The sequence below is a fragment of the Entelurus aequoreus genome, linkage group LG09, assembly GCF_033978785.1.
Source record: "Entelurus aequoreus isolate RoL-2023_Sb linkage group LG09, RoL_Eaeq_v1.1, whole genome shotgun sequence".
NCBI classification, from domain to species: Eukaryota; Metazoa; Chordata; class Actinopteri; order Syngnathiformes; family Syngnathidae; genus Entelurus; species Entelurus aequoreus.
In genome coordinates this window covers 80,015,597-80,040,164 of record NC_084739.1, presented here as the reverse complement: position 1 = coordinate 80,040,164, position 24,568 = coordinate 80,015,597, and the positions used below count along the sequence as shown (strand labels likewise).

The 24,568-nt window shown below is 37.6% G+C and overlaps 1 protein-coding gene and 1 long non-coding RNA gene across 4 annotated transcripts; one reads left to right on the top strand and one right to left on the bottom strand.

Moving 5' to 3' along the window:
• Positions 1–857: 857 nt before the first annotated feature.
• LOC133657794 (uncharacterized) lies at positions 858–20,614 on the top strand. Its single transcript, XR_009827369.1, has 3 exons — positions 858–908; positions 2,691–2,969; positions 19,879–20,614. It is a non-coding gene; the product is annotated as an uncharacterized LOC133657794 (long non-coding RNA).
• nphp1 (nephronophthisis 1) lies at positions 2,625–24,568 on the bottom strand. 3 transcript variants are annotated; one of them, XM_062059521.1, is made up of 20 exons: positions 24,432–24,568; positions 24,137–24,198; positions 24,000–24,060; positions 19,898–20,037; positions 19,609–19,801; positions 19,153–19,254; positions 16,331–16,479; positions 16,207–16,255; positions 16,063–16,150; positions 10,588–10,682; positions 7,913–8,041; positions 7,757–7,831; positions 7,516–7,683; positions 7,367–7,449; positions 5,105–5,181; positions 4,940–5,039; positions 4,761–4,873; positions 4,617–4,690; positions 3,054–3,098; positions 2,625–2,945 (listed from the first exon to the last, which is right to left on the bottom strand). In XM_062059521.1, exons 1-20 carry the CDS (start codon positions 24,498–24,500, stop codon positions 2,673–2,675), a joined length of 2,145 nt encoding a protein of 714 aa, XP_061915505.1. In that variant the 5' UTR covers positions 24,501–24,568; the 3' UTR covers positions 2,625–2,672. The 3 variants fall into 3 exon arrangements, 2 of the variants coding, with proteins under 2 accessions (XP_061915505.1, XP_061915506.1); XM_062059522.1 differs by having other exon boundaries at positions 7,516–7,626; positions 24,432–24,525; XR_009827368.1 differs by lacking the exon at positions 5,105–5,181 and having other exon boundaries at positions 2,848–2,945; positions 24,432–24,525.

The following is a 24,568-nucleotide window of genomic DNA, read 5'->3' as shown; positions in this document are numbered from 1 at the left end:
TTTATATCAGGGGTGTCCAAACTATTTCCAGCAAGGGGCAGGCACAGGGAAATTGAACTCTGATACATTTTTTCCATGAAAGACACTAAAGCAGTACGCTGTCCGTCTATCAATATAAGCTGAACTGTCATCGGTAACAAAGGAATTTTAATGGTGCCTTCACAGATGTGTAAGTTACCCATGTCTTGGGCACTAATACACCCCCATACCATCACACATGCTGGCTTTTACACTTTGCGCCTAGAACAATCCGGATGGTTCTTTTCCTCTTTGGTCCGGAGGACACGACGTCCACAGTTTCCAAAAAAGAATTTGAAATGTGGACTCGTCAGACCACAGAACACTTTTCCACTTTGTATCAGTCCATCTTAGATGAGCTCAGGCCCAGCTAAGCCGGCGGTGTTTCTGGGTGTTGTTGATAAATGGCTTTGGCTTTGCATAATAGAGTTTTAACTTGCACTTACAGATGTAGCGACCAACTGTAGTTACTGACAGTGGGTTTCTGAAGTATTCCTGAGTCCTTGTGGTGATATCCTTTACACACCGATGTCGCTTTTTGATGCAGTACCGCCTGAGGGATGGAAGGTCACGGGCTTAGCCGCTTACGTGCAGTGATTTCTCCAGATTCTCTGAACCTTTTGATGATATTACGGACCGTGGCTGGTGAAATCCCTAAATTCCTTGCAATAGTTTGTTGAGAATGTTGTGTTTTTAGTGTGTTCCTGCCTTGTCTTTGTCTGCACCTGTGTTTTTTAGTGATTCGTCCTCTGCGAGGGGCGGACCTTGAGGCACACCTGCTCGCAATTAGCCCGCCAGTATTTAGGCTCATAACTCACAGCTTGGCCTTGCTTGGTTATTGTTTCCTGAACCCCGCACGTGCATGCGCCTGCTTCGCCTCGTCAGTCTTGGTACGTTGCCTTTTCTTAGTGCTGTTAATCTTAACCTCTTTGTGTTTGTTTCCTAGCCTCCTTGATTTAAGGAGGACTTTATGCTGTGCTTAGTGCGCCCTGGCTTTTCCCCCGCCAACCACTGAAGAACCTGTTTTTGTTAGTATTACATGGTGTGCACTTCTGCCCCATCGCCTTTTGTTACCCTTTTTGGACTTACATTTTTCCCTTTTTGTTATTCAACCTTGCCTCCCGTCTCTGCATCCTGGGGTCACACTCTTGATCAATTCCCAACAGAGAAATGTTGTTCTTAAACTGTTGGACAATTTGCTCACACAATTGTTGACAAAGTGGTGACCCTCGCCCCGTCCTTGTTTGTGAATGACTGAGCATTTCACGGAAGCTGCTTTTATACCCAATCATGGCACCCACCTGTTCCCAATTAGCCTGTTCACCTGTCGGATGTTCCAAATAAGTGTTGGATGAGCATTCCTCAACTGTCTGTCTTTTTTGCCACTTGTGCCAGCTTTTTTGAAACATGTTGCAGGCATCAAATTCCAAATGAGCTAATATTTGCAAAAAGTTAAGTTTAACAGTTCTTGTCTTTGCAGTTTATTCAATTGAATATAGGTTGAAAAGGATTGGCAAATCAGTGTATATATATATTTTTTTTTTTACAATTTACACAACGTGCCAACTTCACTGGTTTTGGGTTTTGTACATAGAAGCTGTAAAGGTAAACATAGTTGTAGCTTGTTACATTGCGCTTTAAATATGGCAGCTCGCAGACTTAAAACATTTGTTTTAATCTATGGTAAGTAGATTTTATATATGTTTGGCCTAAATTAAGGGTTAAATGTATTCCTATTCATGTCTTGTACGTATTACAGTGGATGTTATGTTGTAGTGATCAATAAAGAATCTGAAGTTGACCAACTTTTGGCAAAATAACTGTGATGCGCTTCATCTTCAACCCCTGCCTCATCAATAACACATCTCTACATTTGGTCTGAGCAATGTGGAATGACAACTCCCTGTACCTGGCAGGTTTAAAATAAAAACATTAGGGAATCTTAATGTTATCATGTTTATGTTAGCATTATTGTCAGAATAATTGTATCTAAGTTATCACAAAACTTTGTGTTACATTGAGTTCAGCTCCCTTCGAGAGGACAAAAGCTGTCTTTGATCCTACCAAGCAAAAGGCTTGTAAAACTCCACTGCGTAGGATGGGAAACAACATGAAGGTGTCGGTTTCTTTGATATATTGTAATCCACAGGAAGGTTTTGTCTTTACCCGAGATCTACAAAGCGGAGAGGAGAAAGGGCCTGACCTCCCTCCAGGCACCTTTTCTTTGAGCTGTTTTACAACCTTTACTTTGAACTGTTTTGTAACCAAAGGCGATGGCTGTTTACGACCCCCCTCCCTTAGAAACAGCTGTTGCCATGTAATCAGTGAAAGTCCAAATAAAAGAGGAGGCGTACAATCTTTCATCAGAGCGTGGGACGACACTGTTCAAGGGTACAGTGTCTACGCGTTTCTCCTCAATAGAGCTAAATTGAATTCTGTCTGTTTAATTCCTTGCTTCTTGTCTTGTTTAATAGATGTCATCAGTGTTTGAACCTGACATTTATAGCTAGCAATTAGCGCACAAATAATGTGTTATTTGACCACCTTAGTATTGCACAACAACAAGGTACCTTTAGGCCCTTTGATTCACTGAGAGCGTCAGGAAATTACCAGCTTGATATTTTAATAAAAACAACAAAAATAATTCTCGTTTTCTACCGTGTGGCTTGCAGGAGGTCGAAGGTCATCTCTGACACATCAAAAGCCAGCTGCTCCTGCGCCGCGGAGTCGGCAAAAGCCCCTTGGGTCCCCGACTGGCCGCTGGCTTGCTTGATCGCTTCCAGCGTGGATAATATGAAGCGGGATCGCTGCTCCTCCGAGGCGGGATCAGCCCAGCGGTGGGTCGGCAGAGAGGGTGAGTGGAGGATGAAGTACGCCGACGCCATGTAGACTTTGAAGAACTCCTGTTTCACAGCGGCCGTGTCTCGCTGCGACGTGAGGGGACAACTCAGGTAGGAACATTGTGTGGCTCGTGCTGAGAGACAGTAACGCTACATTCTGCAATAATAATAATAATAACACAAATGCAGTCTGACCTTCTGTGCTCGACTCATTTTGCCTTCTGTATCCATCCAAGCAATCTGAAAGGAAACATTTTTTTTATATTAATATTTGTTTTTTATTCCATCTTAGCGCTTTGAAATCGTTGCCAATGTTTGTGCCCATTAAAGTGAAAAATAACATTACGATGATAGATTTTAGTATTTTATTTAAATTATAATAGTATTTTTTTTTTTTTTAAAGTTTTACTCTTTATGTGCTTTTGGTAGTTTAAAAAGGTTTTTCAAGTGAAAAGTAGATTTTTTGAGATTTGTTTAAAACAAAAATGGTAAACAATACCTGTTTAATAAGTATTTTTACGATCTTCAAATATATTAAAATACAATAATAAATAAGATTAAAAAAATATAACTTTAACATATTTAAAATGTGATATAAAAATGTACTCTTGGCCAGGTCACTTCGCAAAATACTATTTGTTCTAGATGAGTTTTTTACCTGGTTAAATAAAGGAAAGTGAAAATTAAATATTTAATCTTCTAACATTTTACATTTATTTAAATATATTAACAAAATGTAAAGTATATTTTTCATTATTGACTTTTCGTTATGATCTTAGTGTAAAAAATATACAAAAAGATTTATTAAATATTAAAATGTAAATGTTAGTTTTATATATGTAAATATATTCAAAATATGATATTGAATATTAAAATGTATATTTAAAATTTTTGATGTATTTAAATATATTTGAAATGTATTGAATATTGTTTTATTATTTAACTGTCATTATGATCTTGATAATGTAAACATTTGTATTTTAAAATATGATTATTAAAATGTATATTTAATTATTTAATGTTTTAATGTATTAAGTATGATATTATTGTTAAAAAGTGTATCCAACCTTTTATTGTATTTAAATATATTTGAAATATATTTTAAATGTAATTATTATGATACTGTAAATCTATATAATGATACAAATTATACTAAATCTTATTTAAATGTGTATTTAATTATTTAACCTTTTTAATGTATTTAAATATATTGTATATTTTTTATTATTATTTAATAATTATGCTCTTGATAAAGTGTAAAACATATATTGTAATATTATATAAAGTATTAAAACATTTTTTATCATATTTATTTCACATTTTTATATCTTATTTAAATATATTTAGAAATGTTATTTGTTATTATCAGTACGATCTTGATAGTGTAAAAATATGTACATATGTATTAAATTGTGTAATTATTTACCTTGTTCATATATTATCTGAAAAAAATGGATTTCATGTTTTTAAAAATGTTTAAAAAATGTGTGTTTAAAAAAATATTTTTTTAAATTCAAGAATTTCAACGTTTTTTTGTGTTTTTTTACAACATCGAGACCTTTGACAAACATAACCTAACTTCCTGTACATCCTGTATGTTATATGGCATTTTTTCATAGCAGGATTGATTATGACTGGCTCTTAGCAAACAAATGTATGTATGTATATGATACAACGTATAGTAAAAAATCCTAAATTGCTGCTGTGGTGGGAGACTAAACACAAAGATGCTGTTTAAACCAAAGAGAGTGCACTGACCCTGACAGCATCCAGCAGGTCAGGTTGGTCCACAAGCGTGGAGAAAGTGGACAGCACAGGACTGCAGATTAAATCTAAAGATGAAGAGCAGTGCAACGTTTATAGTGTGAGTCTTCCAAAAAAAAAACATCATGCGAGCGTTACCTGCGTTCTGCATGGTGGGCCGGTCCACCAGCAGGGCGTCGGCCAGCAGCTGCCTTTGCATCACCAACAGTTGAACGCAGCTCAGACAGTACAGCAGCGTGTCCGGGAGGAGACTATGAGGAGAAACACTCATTGTATTCATTTTTTTAAACTAGCAGTCGCTCCACTAATCTTCTCACTTGAGTTTCCTTTTGATGTGGCTGCTTGGCGACTTGAACTTGACGATGAGTAAGGGCTGGCGTCTGGCCTGCAGTATCTGCTGGAAAACACTTGATGGCGCTAAAAGGGAAGAAAAGGACGATACTAGATGGAGACACAATTATCCTGCTGACTACGGCTCTTACATCCTTTAGCCAGCGAGCCTTCCACCCTCACATCCTTCTCATAAGGAGTACCACCGTTCACCAGAAGCTCATACGTCCTGCACGCACACACACGCACAATGACATTAAGTGTGGAGAAAAAAGCGTACAGTATCAGGCAAAATTCCGATTTCAACTTGTGACTATTACAGAAGGTAAATGTGGATATACTTTAAAGTAGTCAGTGTACATCCATCAAAACTTGTCTATAAGTGGCGCTTGATGTTGTATTAGGGCTGGGCCATAATCGATAATATATATATATTTTTTAAATATATATATATATATATATATATATATATATATATATGTATGACTTTACGGCGCACCGCCGTGACATTGCTGGTAATATGAGGAGAGGCGCATGTTCGGCAGCGCACACGTACGGAGTCCTTACAAGTAGACGACATAAGAGGCAGAAGATATATATAGATATAGATAGATAGAGATATAGCAAAATGAGCAATATATAGACCAGGGGTGTCCAAACTTTTTCCACTGAGGGCCGCACACGGAAAAATTAAAGCATGTGGGGGCCATTTTGATATTTTTCATTTTCAAACCATAACAAAATATATGGATTTTTTATTTATTTTACCTTTAGGGGTCCCGGGGACCATAAAGGGTCTCAGTCATTAAAATGTTAAAAATAAGTCAGATTTTTTTTTTTTTTAAATTATTTAACAGTTACAGTAAACCTCTATATCAACTTCAAGTTGATACAAAGTAATACAAATTAAAAAAATGTTTTATGGCTTTTCTGTCAAAAACAACTTAGTTTTTTATAGTAAAACTGAAATATACAGTATTTAGTCATTAGAGCCCTAAAAGATCAATAATGCAAGACACATTGATTTTAATTCTTTAATCGCAGTGAAAAGATAAATAAAAAATCACTAAATATATTTGGGATCCAAAAGGTGCCCCACTCATAAAGTGATACATTTTTATTAAGTGTTGAAAGTAAAAGAAAAACCTAAGTTACAAGATCAACTTCAGATATATCTGTCGATTTTATGCTGGAACAATTCTTTTGTTTGTTTTATGCGCTTTTGTCAAAGAAAATTTTGATGTATATGGCTACTACACAATATATGCAATATTTACCGCATAAAACATTTTAAAGTGAAATTTTTGAAGTAATTGGAGCCCTGAAAATAATTCATTATAACATGGATTTTTTGTCATTATTATTATTTTTGGAGCAATGGCAATAAAAGAAAAATAAAGACAAAAGAAAAAAAACAGCCTGCATGGCAGATTTTGTGTCAACATTGCAACTTTTTCTCGTTAGATTTCACCTCATTTTTTAATGTTCTTTTTTATTTTTACAATAGTATTTCCAGAATGTGTGGCGGGCCGGTAAACAATTAGCTGCGGGCCGCAAATGGCCCCCGGGCCACACTTTGGACACCCCTGATATAGACATTTCAAAATACCGTGTGCACGCACGCACGCACGCACACACACAATGGCAATGCTTTTGCTGCTACTGCAAGATGCCGCAGATCGTGCCCTGGGGCGGGAGCGCATATTTCGCGACCATGTCGACCTATTTGCCCGAAGTGACGAATATTTATTTTAACGCTTTAGGCTACAGAGAGCTGTCCCCCCTTTCTTAAACTTACGTTTTGACATTATGTATTTCCCCCGCGGGATAATACGAATTTCTCTTCTGTAATCTGTTTGTGTTTTCTCCGTGTGTTTGATGTTCGGCTTTTCCGCCGGAATTGTGCCCTTATATGGGGAATTAAGGGCGTTTACCTATGCAAATTACGGAATTAAGGGCGTTGACATTTGCATATTGGGGAAATAAGGGCATGTTTATATACAAATTATGATAGGCACGCACGCGCTAACCATTTGGCATTCAGCAACTTAAGAACAGCAGGTGGGAACAATTTGGGCGTTTAAGAACACATCATGAATTTGAATGGACTCCTCTTAGGAAATCACTTAGGAAGAAATATAACAGGAAGATATAGGAAATTATGGCTGAATGGGGCCCAGTGTTATTAAAAAAAGTAATGATTTTTAATGCAGAATAGTTTTGAATCGAGAATTGATTCTGAATCGAATTGCTATCCCCAAGAATCAAATATGTTTCTTATGGGAACTCTGCTTCATTATACAAACTTCGATTTACGACCCATGTGCAAGAACCAATTAGGTTGGTAAATGGAGGTTACACTGTAGATTTTGGTACATATTGCCCGTCCCTGGTGTAGAGTGTGTGTACTTTGCCTGTTAGGTATTGGATTTCCAGCAGCGTCTCTCAGTTTGAGGAAAGCCCATCCACAGCTCAGGTCGCCCCGCTCCCCCGTAGACTACAAGACAGCAAAGCTCTGCTTAGTCGTGGCCGCTAATTGTCGCCTCTCGCTGTCCGTCCTCACGTTGCGTATGAAGGTGACTCCGAGTTCGAAGAGGAGGCCGAGGTCGCAGTTGTCTGAGTTGCAGCGCAGGAAGCAGTCTCCGTCAAGCAGGGTGGGCAGAACGCCTGCCGTCTGGGACAAACACATTGGGGGTTTGCCTCGTATGAATCTACGGAGAAGCCCTGACTTCTGCAACATAAACAAACTTCTACAATCTACGCCACGCGATAGAGTTCGGTGGGGCCCGGCTGTCTCCTCGTACCCGCGGTGAGAAAGTCCAGGTCTTAGGGTGCTTGGGGTTGTAGCTGGCCCGCACTGTGTGGATGTTGCTCAGCACCTGCGGCGCACCAGAAGTCATGTTGCGGTTACGTTAAAGCGCAGGGTGGTCGGAGAAGAAATACCTCAAAAGGTAGTCCACCTGGGTTCCGTCATAGGCGCAGAGGCGCATGTGTCTGCTGAGGACCTGGACTCCGACTCCGGGCGTGGGGATCCGCTTGCAGCTCCACAGAGTGAAACAAACGCACGTCTTGATGTGTCTCGAGCGGACCTATGCACACAGGAAGTGAGAGGCAAAAGAAGTATCGGCTTTGTATTTTGTGAATTAAGCATTTTCAAGCATATCCATCCATCCATTTTCTACCGCTTGTCCCTTACAGGGGCGCGGGTTGTACTGGAGCCTATCTCAGCTGCACACGGGCGGAAGGCGGGAAGCATACAATAAATGAAAATATCAATACTACAGAAGTATTGGCCATGAGATGAGACCAAACCAATCAGAGTGCGTTGTTCAGTATCGTGACCACTGATTGGCTCAGCCTTAAGCAGCATTCCTTTATTACAGAAAACAAGTGGAACTGTGACTATATTTACAAAATGTATCTAGAAGGTCAAAACAGGTTTTTATGCTCTAGCTATGCATTTTTTTTATCCATAATTAATGCAGTCGTCCCTCGCCACATTGCGCTTCAAATATTGCGGCTTCACAACACCAGATTTTTGGGACAAAATGTTTTTAAAGCATATTTGCCTTTTTTTTTGCCTACATTAAGAATTTTTAAGCATTAAAATGGCTAAATAAACTAAAAATATCAATATTACAGTAGCCTTGGCTATTAGAGGAGACCAAACCAATCAGAGCGTGCTGTACAATGGCTAAACCTCAGGAAGCAATACTATATTGAATTAAAAGGAGTGTAAAGTTGACTAAAAGGTGGTATGTTATTCATGTTAAAAAAAAATATTTAGAAGGTCATTAACAGTTTTCTTTTGCTTTAACTATAAAAATATTCAATCTATAATCAATAAATCCTACTTTGCAGAAATTAATTTACCACATTTCATTTAAACCAGGCTTGCTAATGAGGAACGGCCTTCACCCTAACCAGGAAGGCGCCATCATTCTGTCTAGAAACATAGATTATTGGTTAAGTCACACTTGACTGACAACACTAGAGCAAGCCCGGTCACAAGCAATTACAGTGTCTGTTAGTCCGGGCGAGGAGTCAGTTAAGCTAGAACTAACCAGCGCCAGGCTGGAAAATCTGATTAGATATTAAAATGTACATTTTATTAACGGTTTCTAATATTTAAATGTATTCAAAATTTGATATTGAATATTAAAATGTTTATTGAACATGTTTTATGTATTTAAATACAGTATATTTAAAATATTGATTTTTGTATTTAATTTTGACAATCTTGAAAGTGGTAAATGTATATAATACAGATATATTAAATATTACAAAATATATTCAATTATTTAACATTTTTATTGTATTATTCAAATATTGTGTATTTATTGAATATATTTAAATGTGTTCAAAATCTGATCAACATTTTTTATGTATTTTTATATATTTAAAATATAATGAACATGTTTTTATTTAATTATGATGATACTGTAAATGTAGATAATATTAAAATATGATATTAGATCTTATTAAAATGTAAACATAATTATTTCACCTTTTTAATATTAATTTTCATGATTTGATTATAATGATCTTGATGGAGTGTAAAAATATTAAAATATAACATTAAGTAAAAAGTTAAATGTATTATCATATTAAATTAAATCACATTTTTATATATTTAAATATATTTACAATTATGGGATTTTTTTATTGTCATTACAATCTTGATAGTGTAAAAATATAACTACTTCTATAACTACAAATCTGTTATGAATGTTGTGCCTTATACATCAGTGGTCCCCAACCTTTTTGTAACTGCGGACCGGTCAACGCTTGAAAATTTGTCCCACGGGGGGGTTTGGTATTTTTCATTTATTTATTTTTTTTTTTGTCATAAAAAAATACAATAATGTGTGCTTACGGACTGTATCCCTGCGGACTGTATTGATCTATATTAATATATAATGTTGGAACCAGAAATTTTTTTTTTTTTAAATGTTAGTTTTGGTTTTTTTTACATTTCTTGTGCGGCCCGGTACCAATCGATCCACGGCCCGGTGGTTGGGGACCACTGTTATACAGGACTTTAAGGACATTGTACTCTACCAGTTCATGACATTTCAATAAGTTGAACTCTTTGAATATTGGGTTTGTAGGTTCACTGTATGCATTTCCAGTAATGACTCTTTTAGCGCTCTTCTGTAAAGGAAAGATTGGATTTGAGTATGTTTAGGCCCAGAACCAAATGAACAGCTATGAACAGGCTTTACTGTATCGAAAAGTCCCACGCATCCTTTGATTTTTCAGTCTGCGGCCGTCAGCGGACAAAGTTTATATATGTATTTTGCACGACACATAATAGCGGTAAGGAGCAAACTGCTCAGTCAGCATTAATAACACTGATGAGTGTGTTTTAAACAACGGCACAACAAGTGTAACACACCAGTTTAGTAGCAACTGACATTTAAAAACGCATGCAGAGTTAAAGTTGCTGACTGCTTGTGACACTTCAAATAGAATAACTGCATCAGGAGATTACCTAAAGCTACAGCCAATGTTTTTTGAGCCGCCAAAAATTAGAGACCCCGGTGGTTATTTTTTGTCCTATTTTAAAAAAACTGTCGGCATGAAGGAGAAGACAAAACGTGCCTGGTGGAGGTAACTGATGTAGCGGTCTCACCTTGCCGGTGTCGGGCTCCAAGAATAGATCTTTGAATGAGAGCTGTGATTGGCTGAGCTGAGGCAGCATATGACGACTCCCTCTGTATTTGGCACCTGCAACAACAATCGTCTTAATAACTGCAGCTGCTCGATGTACTGTATGTTGATTTAAAGTGCAGTACGTGTGTTCTCTTTGCATCCTTTTCTTTTAAACCAAAACAGTGGTGCCTCGTAATCAGTTCCAAAAGGTCAGACCAAAACCGAATCACACAAAAACCAAAGCACTTATGTTATGGTGTTAGTTTATTTCGAACATGCCATACAATTACAATATGATACATTACATATTGACAGTTTGTCATTACAACATGTCCGAGAAAGAGTAGGAAGAAGCAGTGCTTATTTATTAATCCTACCCCTTTTCGTATCATAGTATTTTTTACACATTTGTTTGTAACACATAAGTGAATGAATACATACATTAGTAAATTAATGAGTACGTAAATAATTATTAAATACATCAATAAACAATAAAGTTCTTATGAGCAAATAATTAAGTAATTTATGGTTTACATTATGAGATGAATAAGATTATCTCATTTTCTAATAAGGTTCAAGATGTTTATTCTTCTTCCTTGTACTTTGTAAACACTTTGAGTTTGAGCAGTTTCTTAAACTGGATCATATTAGTCAATTGTTTAATAATCCATTCCATAATTTAATTCCACATATTAATATGCTAAAGGTCTTAAATGTTGTATGTGCATACAAATGTTTTAAATTAGACTTTCCTCTAAGGTTATATTTCTCCTCTTTTGATGAGAAGAATGGTTGTACATTCTTCGGGTAGCAGGTTATATTTTGCATTGTACATAAATTTAACCGTTTGCAAATGCACCAAATAATTCAATTTTCATATTTTGGTTTCAATAACTATATCCAACATTAGGTATTATTTTAACTGACCTTTTTTGTAACACAGTCAGTAAATTAACTGTACTTTTGTAGTTATTTCCCCATATTTTTGCACTCCGATATGATAACATTAGTGAGCAGTAGAGAATATGGAGGGTTTTTGGGCCAGAAAATATTTTTGCTTTATTTATTATTGACGTATTTCTTGCCACTTTGTTGTATATTTTTATGAGAGTTTCAGTTAATTTTATCATCTATTATTACACCTAAAAATTTAATTTGTTTTACTCTTTCAATGTCTACTCCGTCTATTTGTATTTGTTTTACTTTCTCTTCTACTGATTCCGAATAATATCATTTTAGTTTTACTGATGTTTAAGATAGTCTGTTTTTGTCAAACCATCTCTTTAATTTGTTCATTTCTTCTGTTATTATTTGTATTAGCTCGTGTGTGTTCTCTCCTGAACAAAACACAGTTGTGTTGTCTGCAAATAATACAAAATTTAAGTCCTTTGTAACTTTACAAATGTTGTTTATATAAAGACTGAAAAATGTTGGTCCCAGTATTGATCCGTGGGGTACGCCACAAGATATATTTAGCGCTAGTCCTGTAAGAAATAATGTAAATCCAATTAATTGACACACAAAACACATTTTAAAGTGATAAATTATAGAATGCAGAAAACAATGTGAAATACACAAATGATGAATAAAAATCTATTAATTAAATTAAAATCACTTTAATGTTGAAGGCTCTTGTTGGTGAAGGACGGGAGAGCCACACAGACTAACGTTGTCAAAAAAATAGATTTTTGAATGGATCATGATTCTTATTTGTAACGATTTTTAATTGTTTAAAAAAAAAAAAAAGGATTTAAATGTTGTTTTTTTACCTGTATTTACTTTAGAAAAGACAAATGTTGGATACTTCTCTTGTTGTCTCATTTGTATATTACTTTACTAAATGTTTGGGTAGAATTTTATTAAACAAAACCAGTTTTCTGTGAAGTAGTATAAAATGTATCTGAGCTGTTTTTTCTTTTTATGGAGTAATATAGTTAATTATACAACTGGCACCCAATGTTATTAAAAAAAGTATCAATTGTGATTCGAGAATCGATTCTGAATCTAATCGTTACTCCCAAGAATCGAATCGAATTGAATCATGTGGTTCTCAAAGATTCACAGTCCTAACGCAGACGCCACTTTGTACTTTGCAACAAGTTCCTTCTTAAATTCAACAGTGTTTCTCGCCTTCTTTATCAAAGTGCTGGAACTCACAACTTTTTTTGGTCCCATGCAACTTTCCCTCTAATTTTTCATGTGTGTGAGCAAACGCACAAACTCCCTGAGCATTCAGTGGAGCACATGTGAGCAACATCAGACGTGCACACTGTGGCTACACCAGCGTCACACCTGTCCCAAACCTGACATCATAACAATTTAAATGTTTTATTAAAATAATTTTCTGATATAAGTGATTTTGCCCCCTTACAATGACAATAACAAAAAAACATGTTTTTCATGACCTATGTGCTAGTATTGTATGTCTGGCTGTGGGTCCTCCCTTTAAAAGAAATGTTACCCCTTTCAGAGATTACATTTAGTTCCTGTAACTTTCTGTCTGTAAAATACATCTTTTTATTAGCATTTATGAAATCTAGTGACAATATTTCATGAATAATATCCTTAGATTAACATTCTTAATAAATGGCAGTAAAATAAGCACACATCTGATTGTGGAGTCAGAGTGTTACAACCTGGCATTTACACATTGTGAGGCGTTGGGGTTGTCCGACTTTTTTTGTGGCCATAAACGCAGCACTGGCTAAGTGCCATGAGTGCGTGTGTTGGTGCAGGTGAGCGAGCAAGTGGCTTCTGTTGATATGACGGATGACAAAGCTTGGTTTAAGCCTGGTTTGTATGGCAGAAAACTACCAGTTCTTGTTTTTGGTGTGGTTACAAACAGTTTTGCTCAATAAAGTGATTGATGGAATTCCTGTCCGTAAAGTGTCTCGACAGACTATAATTGAACTGTGTTGACAAAGATTGTTTTATTCATTGGGGCCACTCTTGTTGTCGCCTGTCACTCACAGAGTTGCATTGCAAAATCATACAGAATAAATTGTAATATGTTTATTTTGTTTAAAGTTCAGATGGGATTTTTGATTTCCTGCGCGGCATTAATTTGCAGTGCGCTGAGGACGCGTGAGCAGTGCGCAATTGCGCAGGCGCGCACCTTAGAGGGAACGTTGGTCCCATGGTGGCTTATTTTGCACTGGTACTCAATAAAAAAAGCACAGAAAATTAGTCTTTTTGGCCACTCCATTTTTACAGAACAGAACGATACACAGAAAAAACAGACTAGTTTCTTACGTGCAATGGTTGACCGTACAATAACCAAGGCACCATATTAAAAAACTTTGCCAAAAATCTCCATCAAATGGAATCATACGTAAAGTAGATAATAAAAAACAGAGGTACCACTGCAGGATGTGCCGTTACACCCCTGGGGCCGTACTTATCAAGCTTCTTAGAGTGCCATTTTACACTTAAGTCCTGAAAATGTGCAAAATTTAGTCCTACTCTCAAACTTAAGAATATAAGCTTTTTATCAACGTTCTTAAGTCTAAGAATCACTCCTACTCTCCACGATATTTAAGAGACCTTCAGAGGTGTCTTAAGTGGTTAGGAGTTGCCAACAGGGGATGGCACTGAGGCGAGAGAGACGTGCGCGAACGTTCATCTTTGTTTGATGACGAGCAGCTGATCAAACGGTATCGTTTAGACAGAGCAGGTATTATTTTTGTCACAGATTTAATAATTTTCGATTCCTTGTTGATTTCTGCATGTGGCTGCAGTGGACTAGTATATATAGAGCCACCCACACCAGTTTCAAATTAGTTGCCTAATTAATGAATTGGAAAGAAAATGTTATGAGAGTAGCGTATGTGTGTGGCACACACATACGCTAGGTTACAGCATGTGAGGTGAGTGAAGTCAGTGAGTGTGTGGGCGAGAGAAAAGAGGGAGCGGTATTGTGAGTGCGAGCGGGGACTAGTTTGTTTTGTGTTGGATTGGCTGTGTGCAACCAATCAATAAAGCAAGATTTGCAACTAATCGCCGGACTCATCATTCACTCTAAAGTCGTCCGCTGTGGAAACCCACTGCCGGGTAACGTGAAGGGTGTTGCCCCGAGCATACATCCTGGAGAAGTGTCTCCCCTGCCTCTTTGTTACGGTCTGGGAGCAGGAAGCAGGAAACGTGCAACAAAAAGGAAACATTTATTTTTGATTCATTGCCAATATTGTTTGTTTGTTTTGTATTATTTTGTTTATTGTCAAAATATACACTCCCATTGTCCACTTAAATATTTCTAAGATATTTCTTTATTCTTAGACAAGGGATTCCCTTCCGTGATTGGTCATTTCTATGGACACAGAAATGACGTCACCTAAAATTGCGTTTACGGCACATAGTAATGTCGTAATTCAGCTCTGAGTGTGACACTTAAGATTCAGTCCTACACTTCGCTGAAAGTGTGAGTAAGACGCTTGATAACTAACTTTTAAGTGCAGCTTTCAGCGAATAATTTATTTACTCTTAAGTGAACTCTTAGCAGACTTCTTAGGAGTAATTCTAAGAAGCTTGATAAGTGCGGCCCCTGGGGCCGTACTTATCAAGCTTCTTAGAGTGCCATTTTACACTTAAGTCCTGAGAATTTGCTAAATTTAGTCCTACTCTCAAACTTAAGAATAAAAGCTTTTTATCAACGTTCTTAAGTCTAAGAATCACTCCTACTCTCCACGATATTTAAGAGACCTTCAGAGGTGTCTTAAGTGGTTAGGAGTTGCCAGCACGGGATGGCACTGAGGCGAGAGAGACGTGCGCGAACGTTCAGGGAACGGAACAATGTTGGGGTTTTTTTGATGACGAGCAGCTGATCAAACGGTATCGTTTAGACAGAGCGGATATTATTTTTGTCACAGATTTAATAATTTTCGATTCCTTGTTGATTTCTGCATGTGTCTGCAGTGGGCTAGTATATATAGAGCCACCCACACCAGTTTCAAATTAGTTGCCTAATTAATGAATTGGAAAGAAAATGTTATGACAGTAGCGTATGTGTGTGGCCGTGAGGTGAGTGACGTCAGTGAGTGTGTGGGCGACAGAAGAGAGGGAGCGGTAGCGTGAGTGCCGGCGGGGACTAGTTTGTTTTGTATTATTTTGTAGTTTATTGTCAAAATATACACTCCCATTGTCCACTTAAATATTTCCAAGATATTTCTTTATTCTTAGACAACGGATTCCCTTCCGTGATTGGTCATTTCTATGGACACAGAAATGACGTCACCTAAAATTCCGTTTACGGCACATAGTAATGTCGTAATTCAGCTCTGAGTGTGACACTTAAGATTCAGTCCTACACTTCGCTGAAAGTGTGAGTAAGACGCTTGATAACTAACTTTTAAGTGCAGCTTTCAGCGAATAATTTATTTACTCTTAAGTCAACTCTTAGCAGACTTCTTAGGAGTAATTCTAAGAAGCTTGATAAGTACGGCCCCTGGTCTCTACTCACCTTCCTCCACCAGCAGCTTACTTAGAGTGGATGATCTGAACCCAGAAGGTATGGCGCCCATGGCGGAGAGCACATCTGTAGCATCAATCTAGCACACAGCATTAAAACACACACAATGTATTTACCGTCGTACAAATGTCGTACCTCAGTCAGGGCTTTTCTGAACATGGACCAGCTGGACCGTGGAACATCGCTGTTAAAGGACAAGACGTTACAAAGGACTTATCGCTATTGGATTACCATTTTATACATGACACTTGACACCAACTTCTCTTCGTCGTCCAGCTCTTCTGAATCAACTCCCTCATTCTCTTCAGGCTCCTCTTCTCCGTCCTCTTCTTCTTCTCCTTCCTCCTCCTCTTCTTCTTCTTCGTCGTCGTCGTGCTCCTTGTTGTCGTCGCTGATACCAGAACCAATCTGTATTTGACACCAACAACGTAAGCCGCAGGGTAACTAGTTGTAACCACGTGACCTGGAGCAGTGTTTCTTAACCAAAGGACCGCCAAATAATATTTGTTCCTCAGCTGTGGTCTGTTTGCGCCTTTATAATAAACTTTTCCACCACTTGTGGCAGTAATGACAAAATCAAACAGAAGAAGTCTGGAGCTAAAGTCATAGGGAAGTTTCTTAAGCGCAAAAATTGTGACTAAAGGGGTAAAGCTGTATTTTTGATTGCACTTAAATTTTATTGGCATTTTAGTTAATAAAAATATATAATATTTATTATTAATTTACTTAGAATGTATTTATTTTAGCACTGTAATTATATTTTCATCAGTGATTATGAGTATATGCTAATGCAGTATATTTGATTATTATTTATTTTGGTAATCAGCCTGACCTAAGCTTTGATAATTGTTGTGATTAATAGATGCTTTAATGGAAGTCTGGAACTCAAGTCATAGAAAAGTTTCTAAAGTGCAAAAATTAAGACTAACGTGGTGAAGCTGTTTGCACTTTCATTTTATTGACAGTTCATTTAAAAAACATTCATTATTATTATTAATTTAGTTTGATTTTTTGTTTATTTTAGCACTGCTTAATTATATGTACAATTAGAGTGCTTTCTTTAGCAGTATATTTATTTATTTATTTATGTATTTATTTTTGTAATCAGCCTGACCTAAGACTTGTTAATCAACACATGCTTTCATATCATTTGAAGGTTTGTCCTGTTAAACTGTAAGTTAGATATAATTATTGAGTATGATTAAAAATCAACAGTAAGATTACTAAATTATAATATTATATAATTAATATTTTTAGTGAAAGAGTTGGGCCCCGAGATCAAACAGGTTAAGAACCCCTGACCTAGAGGCGCTTCTGCTTTCGCTCTGTGGACAAAAATTCAATTAGGCTACCTATCGTTGATTAATGTCTGCACAGATGTCACAGTATTATAAAGGTTTACAGGCGGATATACAAGCTTGTTTTCATCAAAAACTATCTATTTTTTAATGTAATAAAGTTGATCCATACACTGAGGGGGACAGACTTTTCACAAGATTTTAGAGATTCAACATAAAATAATAGTTCTATTTAATACTGTAATTACAATAGAACACACTCAAGGCTACTATATTGGGTAAAAAGGATGTAAAGGTGACTATATAGGTGTTATTTTCATGTTTATAGGGCTCTTATCATGTTTTTAAAAAAACGTATTTAGAAGGTTGTAATAAGTTTTTGTTATGCTCTAACCATAAAAATATTTGATTTACTAATAATAATCCTACTTCGCGGATATCTGCTTACCACGGTTAGGCCTGCAACCAATTAGCGACGATAAACGATTGTATTAGGAACAGCTCTGTTACAGTCTTCTCAATTATTTTCTGTTACCCTACGAAGAAGAAAACATTTTGCGCGCCGTCCCTATGTCACAATTATTAATCGTAATATTTGTCTATAAAATAGTTATAAGTACACCTCTACATAACATTGTATCCTTATTAACTTTAAAAAAAACAAAAAGAAAAAAAAGGAGTATAGATCATCTAACAGTAAGGAAGTGATTCAAATAGCCCCATTCCTGGGTGGATCTCGCGTGAGAGGAATGAGGAGGGTTAATCATTTTGCAATGCAGTCTGCTGAAAATGATACATAGCAACTGATGCTGAGGTTGAAGTTGGAATTGCCGCAAAACTCATTTTAAAATATTCAACACTCTACAGCCATCTGGTGGTTAAAAGGGATAGTGCACACCACTTCGTCACGATTCATGTGTCAGTTAAACCGTGACTAATGGGGCTACATAAATTGTCTTCCGACTGTACAACAAAGAATAACTTTATTAAAATAGTTTTTTAGTTTGTAACAGAAAAGATTTAGAGTAAATTAATTTGCCTGAAATGTAATTCAAATAAGGTAATCCTTATTTAAACTATAAACATTTTTTGACAGACAAACCATTTGATGCTGCAAAATTGTATTAAATCATCCATCCATCCATTTTCTACCGCTTATTCCCTTCGGGGTCGCGGGGGGCGCTGGAGCCTATCTCAGCTACAATCGGGCGGAAGGCGGGGTACACCCTGGACAAGTTGCCACCTCATCGCAGGGCCAACACAGATAGACAGACAACATTCACACTCACAATCACACACTAGGGCCAATTTAGTGTTGCCAATCAACCCATCCCCAGGTGCATGTCTTTGGAGGTGGGAGGAAGCCGGAGTACCCGGAGGGAACCCACGCAGTCACGGGGAGAACATGCAAACTCCACACAGAAAGATCCCGAGGCCGGGATTGAACTCACGACTACTCAGGACCTTCGTATTGTGAGGCAGACGCACTAACCCCTCTTCCACCGTGCTGCGTATTAAATCAACTAAATAAATTAAAATCAACATTAACTCTAGAGCACAATATAAAAAACACTTTAACATACAAGATAAAATAAAACTTTGTGCTTTTTTTTTTAATCAAAATGAGGAAGTCATGATTAATGGCGACAATGAGCATGTTTTGTGGTGCACACAGTTCAAAGCATGATACTGATGAAGCATGTTCCTTGGGGGAACCATTTGAGAAGAACTCAGTGTAGCCTAATGTAGTGGCTGCAGCATATACCGTACTTTGTTTGCATACCTTCAGGTAGGTTCTCGGCACCACTCCTCTGTCGCCTTTCGAGTTCTCGGCTACCCACCAACCATCACTCGTCTTCCGGATGATATTCAGTTTTTCCCCCTTCTGTGACAGAACAGAGAAAAAAGGGCATTTAAAAGAGCAAATTTTTTTAGTAAACTAAAATAATGTCAAAGTACTGCCTGACACCACCTAGTGGTGGGTTTATAGTGACTGCCAGTTAGTCTACGGTTATCATCACTTTTTCCCTCTTTGCCATCACTGGTAAGCATAAAAAAGCAAAACACACTTGGAGTTCATCCAGTCTAAGCTCACTGAGTTGAGGTATCACTGTTTGATCAACAAGTTTTATTTTTAAATATAATGGCATATTTCCTCCAGATAGTACCACTAATCAACTTTGAGTGTTACAAAGTAATTAAATATATAAGCATTGCACAATATGTTATTTGACAGCACCTGAACAGACAAATCTCCTTCCTGGTCCCCTTTAAAATCACTGAGCGCCGTGTAGATGCAAAGCTCTGACGGAGGGGACGGTTCGGGAGCTGGACTCTCGTCCTGGCCGCTTTTGTCTTCAACATCTTCATCGCTGTCAACCTCTTCGCTGTCCTCCAGGCTTTTCTCGCTATCTTTATCATTTAACTCGTTACTGTGGATAAATCAAACATATTTAATTGACTCTCGCAGCATTGCTGTAAATGTGATGCTTCTTTTTTTTTTTTGCAGATCAAGTAAGCTTACAGACCCTCCTGGTGGTTCAGTGCTGGGTCCTGGTGGCGACAGATTCTGAGAGAGGTCGTCTATCTGCTCCAGGATGTTCTGCAGTCGTCCTTCCTCCTCCAGTTTCCTCTGCTCGTAGTTCCCCACTGGAGCAAGCTCGTCAGCCTGAGAGAAACATGCAACGACAGCTACTATTTGCGGTTTTCTTGCGTTCAAGAGCCGTAATATTGTAGCAACTTGGTTGTTAACGTTTTTGAGAGCATCAAAGGGACAGCTTAGCTTGCCGTTGTTGTTTTGTTTTGACAGTAAAGCGATAGTTGATCCAGTACCGTCTTACGTTTGTTAGAAATATATATGTGTGTGTGTGTTAAAAAAAATACACACATTTGGGATTTTTTTCCCCACACATGCCATGTTTTATGTTAATAGAAATCACACCTATTGATTATTATTAGAGATGTCCGATAATAGATTTTTTGCCGATATCCGATATTCCGATATTGTCCAACTCTTAATTACCGATTCCGATATCAACCGATACGATATATACAGTCGTGGAATTAACACTTTATTATGCCTAATTTTGTTGTAATGCCCCGCTGGATGCATTAAACAATGTAACAAGGTTTTCCAAAGTAAATCAACTCAAGTTATGGAAAAAAATGCCAACATGGCACTGCCATATTTATTATTGAAGTCACAAAGTGTATTATTTTTTTTAACATGCCTCAAAACAGCAGCTTGGAATTTGGGACATGCTCTCCCTGAGAGAGCATTAGGAAGTTGAGGTGGGCGGGGTTAGGGGGGCGGGGTATAGGGTAGCGGGGGTGTATATTGTAGCGTCCCGAAAGAGTTAGTGCTGCAAGGGGTTCAGGGTATTTGTTCTGTTGTGTTTATGTTGTGTTACGGTGCGGATGTTCTCCCGAAATGTGTTTGTCATTCTTGTTTGGTGTGGGTTCACAGTGTGGCGCATATTTGTAACAGTGTTAAAGTTGTTTATACGGCCACCCTCAGTGTGACCTGTATGGCTGTTGACCAAGTATGCCTTGCATTCACTTGTGTGTGTGAAAAGCCGTAGATATTATGTGATTGGGCCGGCACGCAAAGGCTGTGCCTTAAAAAGTCATAAATGTTTCTTTTTGAAACAGATACCGATTGTAGAGGCAAGGATTTGTTTCTCACTTGTCACCTGGGATAGTGGGTGTGGCTACGTGTGTGGGTGTGTGGGCGGAGTGTGTGTGGGGCTGATTGCTGAATATATAAACCTGCACCTCTCTGTGAATTGTTTGGCTTGTATGGAGAGAGTGTGAACCTGGGTGCCGTTACTTCTGTTGACCGCAAAGGGAACATAAAAGGACAGCAAAGGGACCACAAACCATCTGAATGTAATGTATTGTATTTTTACTCAAAGGGAAAATAAATCACCCTCAAAACAGCAGTAATGACTTCATGTTGCATCTTTGGACCCAGCGTGTCAAACAAGAGCCCTGCTTTCCACTCTCAGTGACTAATTACTTTTTGATAATCACACAACACCGATAATTTTGAAACTGATACCGATAATTTCCGATATTATTTAAAGCATTTATCGGCCGATAACATCGGCAGTCCGATACTATCGAACATCTCTAATTATTATTAGACTTCTCATTGATTTAATGAGAAAATTTTATGCAAGGTCCCAGATGAGACTTTGTTTTTACATATTAGGAATGAATATAAATACTATGGAGGTTAATTTGTGTTTTTCAAACGAAAGCTTTTTTTTTTACACTGAATTTATGTCGCTGAATTTTTGGAGTTTGATTTTTGTGAGCTACATTTTTTTTCAAATCAAATTACGGTATGCTAAAAATTTCATTAAATGAAAATATGTGAGAAAAATGTGCATGTTTAAAAATTAAGTTTGTTGAAATACAGCGTTTTAAATTTCAGTATGTAAAAATTCAGTGCAGAAAAATGTGTTTTAAAAACGAAAATTTCTGAACTGAATTTTTATACTGTACACTGAATTGTTTACACTGAATTTTAAAACACTGACTTTCAACAAGCTCTGTTTTTAAACAAGAATTTTGCTGACAATTTAGTTAATAAAATTGTCCGCATAATTTGATGTAAAAAATATGCTAACAAAATTTTAACGCAAACAATTCATTTATATAAATTAAAAGTGTCCAAAAAAAGCTTACATAATAGAGACAAATTAACCTCCATCAATGACCAAATGATTTAGTAATAATTTTTAGTCATAGTAACTACAGTGCAGCAAAAGTCCCATTTGTAAAATAGTAGTGTTTATTTGATAAGTAAAAATAATAATAAATCGGCAATATTTAGAAATTAGATCCGATGTTAGTATGAATCGAGATAGCACCTTTTTTCACGCGGCCCTAGTGCACAGTCTTCTTCTTCTTAGGTTCCGTCCAGTCAAATGTCCACCTTGGATGATATCATGCACCAGTCTTCTCAACTCTGCTCTTTCCACCACTCTATCTCTTAGCTCAGCTAATGTCATTCCTCTTGTTTTTGTCATTCCTTCCATGCACCTTTGTCTTCCATTTCAACGTTTCCCTCACATTTTCCAAGCTGATGTCTTTACCCAAGTTGTTGTTTCTTCTCATGATATGGCCAAAGTAACCTAGCTGTTGTTAAATGATCCTGTCTAATAATTAATTTCCTTGGTTTCATTTTCTCTAGCACTTCTTTATTTGAGATTCGTTTTGTCCACGGAATGTTTAAGGCAAGTATTTTTCGTGAGTCTTGTTTTTTCAGTGTCCAACGTTCACATCCAGGAAAGTCACAGCCCCACCATCCCCCCTCACCCTGATTGACTCTCCCACCCCCGTCCCCATTGTGGACTCCTTCCGTTTCTTGGGCACCACCAACACCCAGGAACTCAAGTGGGAGCTGACCATCAGCTCCCTCATCAAGAAGGCCCAGCAGAGGATGTACTTCCTGCGGCAGCTGAGGAAACTTAAGGTGCCGATCGAGATGCTGGTGCAGTTTTACTCAGCCATCATAGAGTCCATCCTGACCTCCTCCATCACAGTGTGGTTCCCCGGCGCCACAATCCAGGATAAGAATAGACTGCAACGCATCGTACGTGCTGCGGAGAAGGTGATTGGCTGCAAGCTCTCATCCCTCCAGGACTTGTTCTCCTCCAGGACCAGGAGGCGTGTGGGTCGGATCACAGCTGACTATTCTCCCCTCTCCCCTCAGGCAGGAGACTACGCTCCATCCAGACCCACACCTCCCGCCACCTGAACAGTTTTTTCCCCTCGGCCATCAGGCAAATGAACAAGAACTCCTAACAGCAGCTCCTTGAATTCCTTGAATCCCTTCTAAGTCTATCTGATAGCTCAGTCACAGCTCTTTTTATACCAAATATGTGTTGTGTTTTATGTCGCACGTTTGCACCAAGAAAAATTCCTAGTTTGTGAACCCGTTCTCAAACAATGGCAATAAAACTATTCTGATTCTGATAAATTGCTATTGGGAATATTAAAGTCTCTATCATTTTGATCTTAGTGCTTAAAAGAATGTGGTTGCTCTTGAGCATATTATTCAGTTTAATCAGTGATGCTCTGGCCATTGTTAATCTTCTTTTGATTTCCTTTGAACACCCACCGTCTTCATATATTTCACTGCCTAGAAAGCAGCACGACTGCACTACTTCTGTTTTCTTGATCCAACTTGAACTCTCTGATGTTTTCTGTTGTCATTATCTTGTTTTTTTTCACGATTATGTATAGGCCCGCCTAAGCGCTTTCATTCTTGACTTGAGCATATAACATTTGTCTGTCATAATGTCTGTTATAATGTTTTTAGCATTCAATCAGACATTATTGTGAGGTTTTGTATTAGTGTTCCTAAAAATAGATTTACCGGCCCCCCAGACCCCTTTTTTTCTCTAAATGTGGCCCCCGAATCAAAATAATTGCCCAGGCCTGGCCTATCGAGAACCATTCAGTGTCCCCATGTTCAGTTCTTACTACTGCTTTTTCATTTTGATGCAAATTTATCTTTAGTAATATTAAATGTTCTGGTATTCCCATCTCTCTTAGTACACAGCACAGTAGGAGCTGACAAAACAGTGTTTAGCAATAAAGTGAACTTATTTATCGTACCTTGGTCAGTTTTGTTAGATTCTTGAATGTTTTCTCTGCTGATATTTGGAGCTCTTGACAGCTGTTCGGGAAATTACACTTTTAGACGATCATAACTAGGTATGAACACGTTGGTTTATAAAATGCGTGGCTCTTACCTCCGAAAGGACTCTTCTTTGGTTTCAGCTTTACTTTGAACATCTTTCAGCAGACTGTCCAACTAGGAACAAGCACCACAAAGGAAACATTAAATGTTACCGCTATTACCTTTTGAAATTGTTTGCAAAAGAAGGTGTAACTTAAACAACTCTAAAAGCTTTCCAGTTGTCCTTTTTGAACCAGCGGGTGATATTAGTCCTGTGTTTCTAACATATGCCGTTAGCTTGTGACTTAGCATGCTACAACGCGTCGAGTTAAACGTCACAAAAAGTGACGACGTCTTATCTCACACACCTTCCCTTTAATGTCGTCCACATCTCGGTGGGCCTGCTGCAGGGGTCCTTTTCGTTTTGGCAGCGGCATTTTACGCGCCCTTTTTTCATCGCTCACAATTATACACGTTCGTTAGCATGTAGCTAGCTAAAAATAGC

Excerpts from the sequence above, each read along its gene's own strand:
- nphp1 (XM_062059521.1), bottom strand. The coding sequence starts at position 24,500 with ATGCCGCTGCCAAAACGAAAAGGACCCCTGCAGCAGGCCCACCGAGAT. Across the intron at positions 16,151-16,206 it reads TCAGAAAAGCCCTGACTGAG|ATTGATGCTACAGATGTGCT; the intron begins GTACGACATTTG and ends GCTGTGTGCTAG. Across the intron at positions 7,684-7,756 it reads CCTGGACTTTCTCACCGCGG|AAGTCAGGGCTTCTCCGTAG; the intron begins GTACGAGGAGAC and ends TTTATGTTGCAG.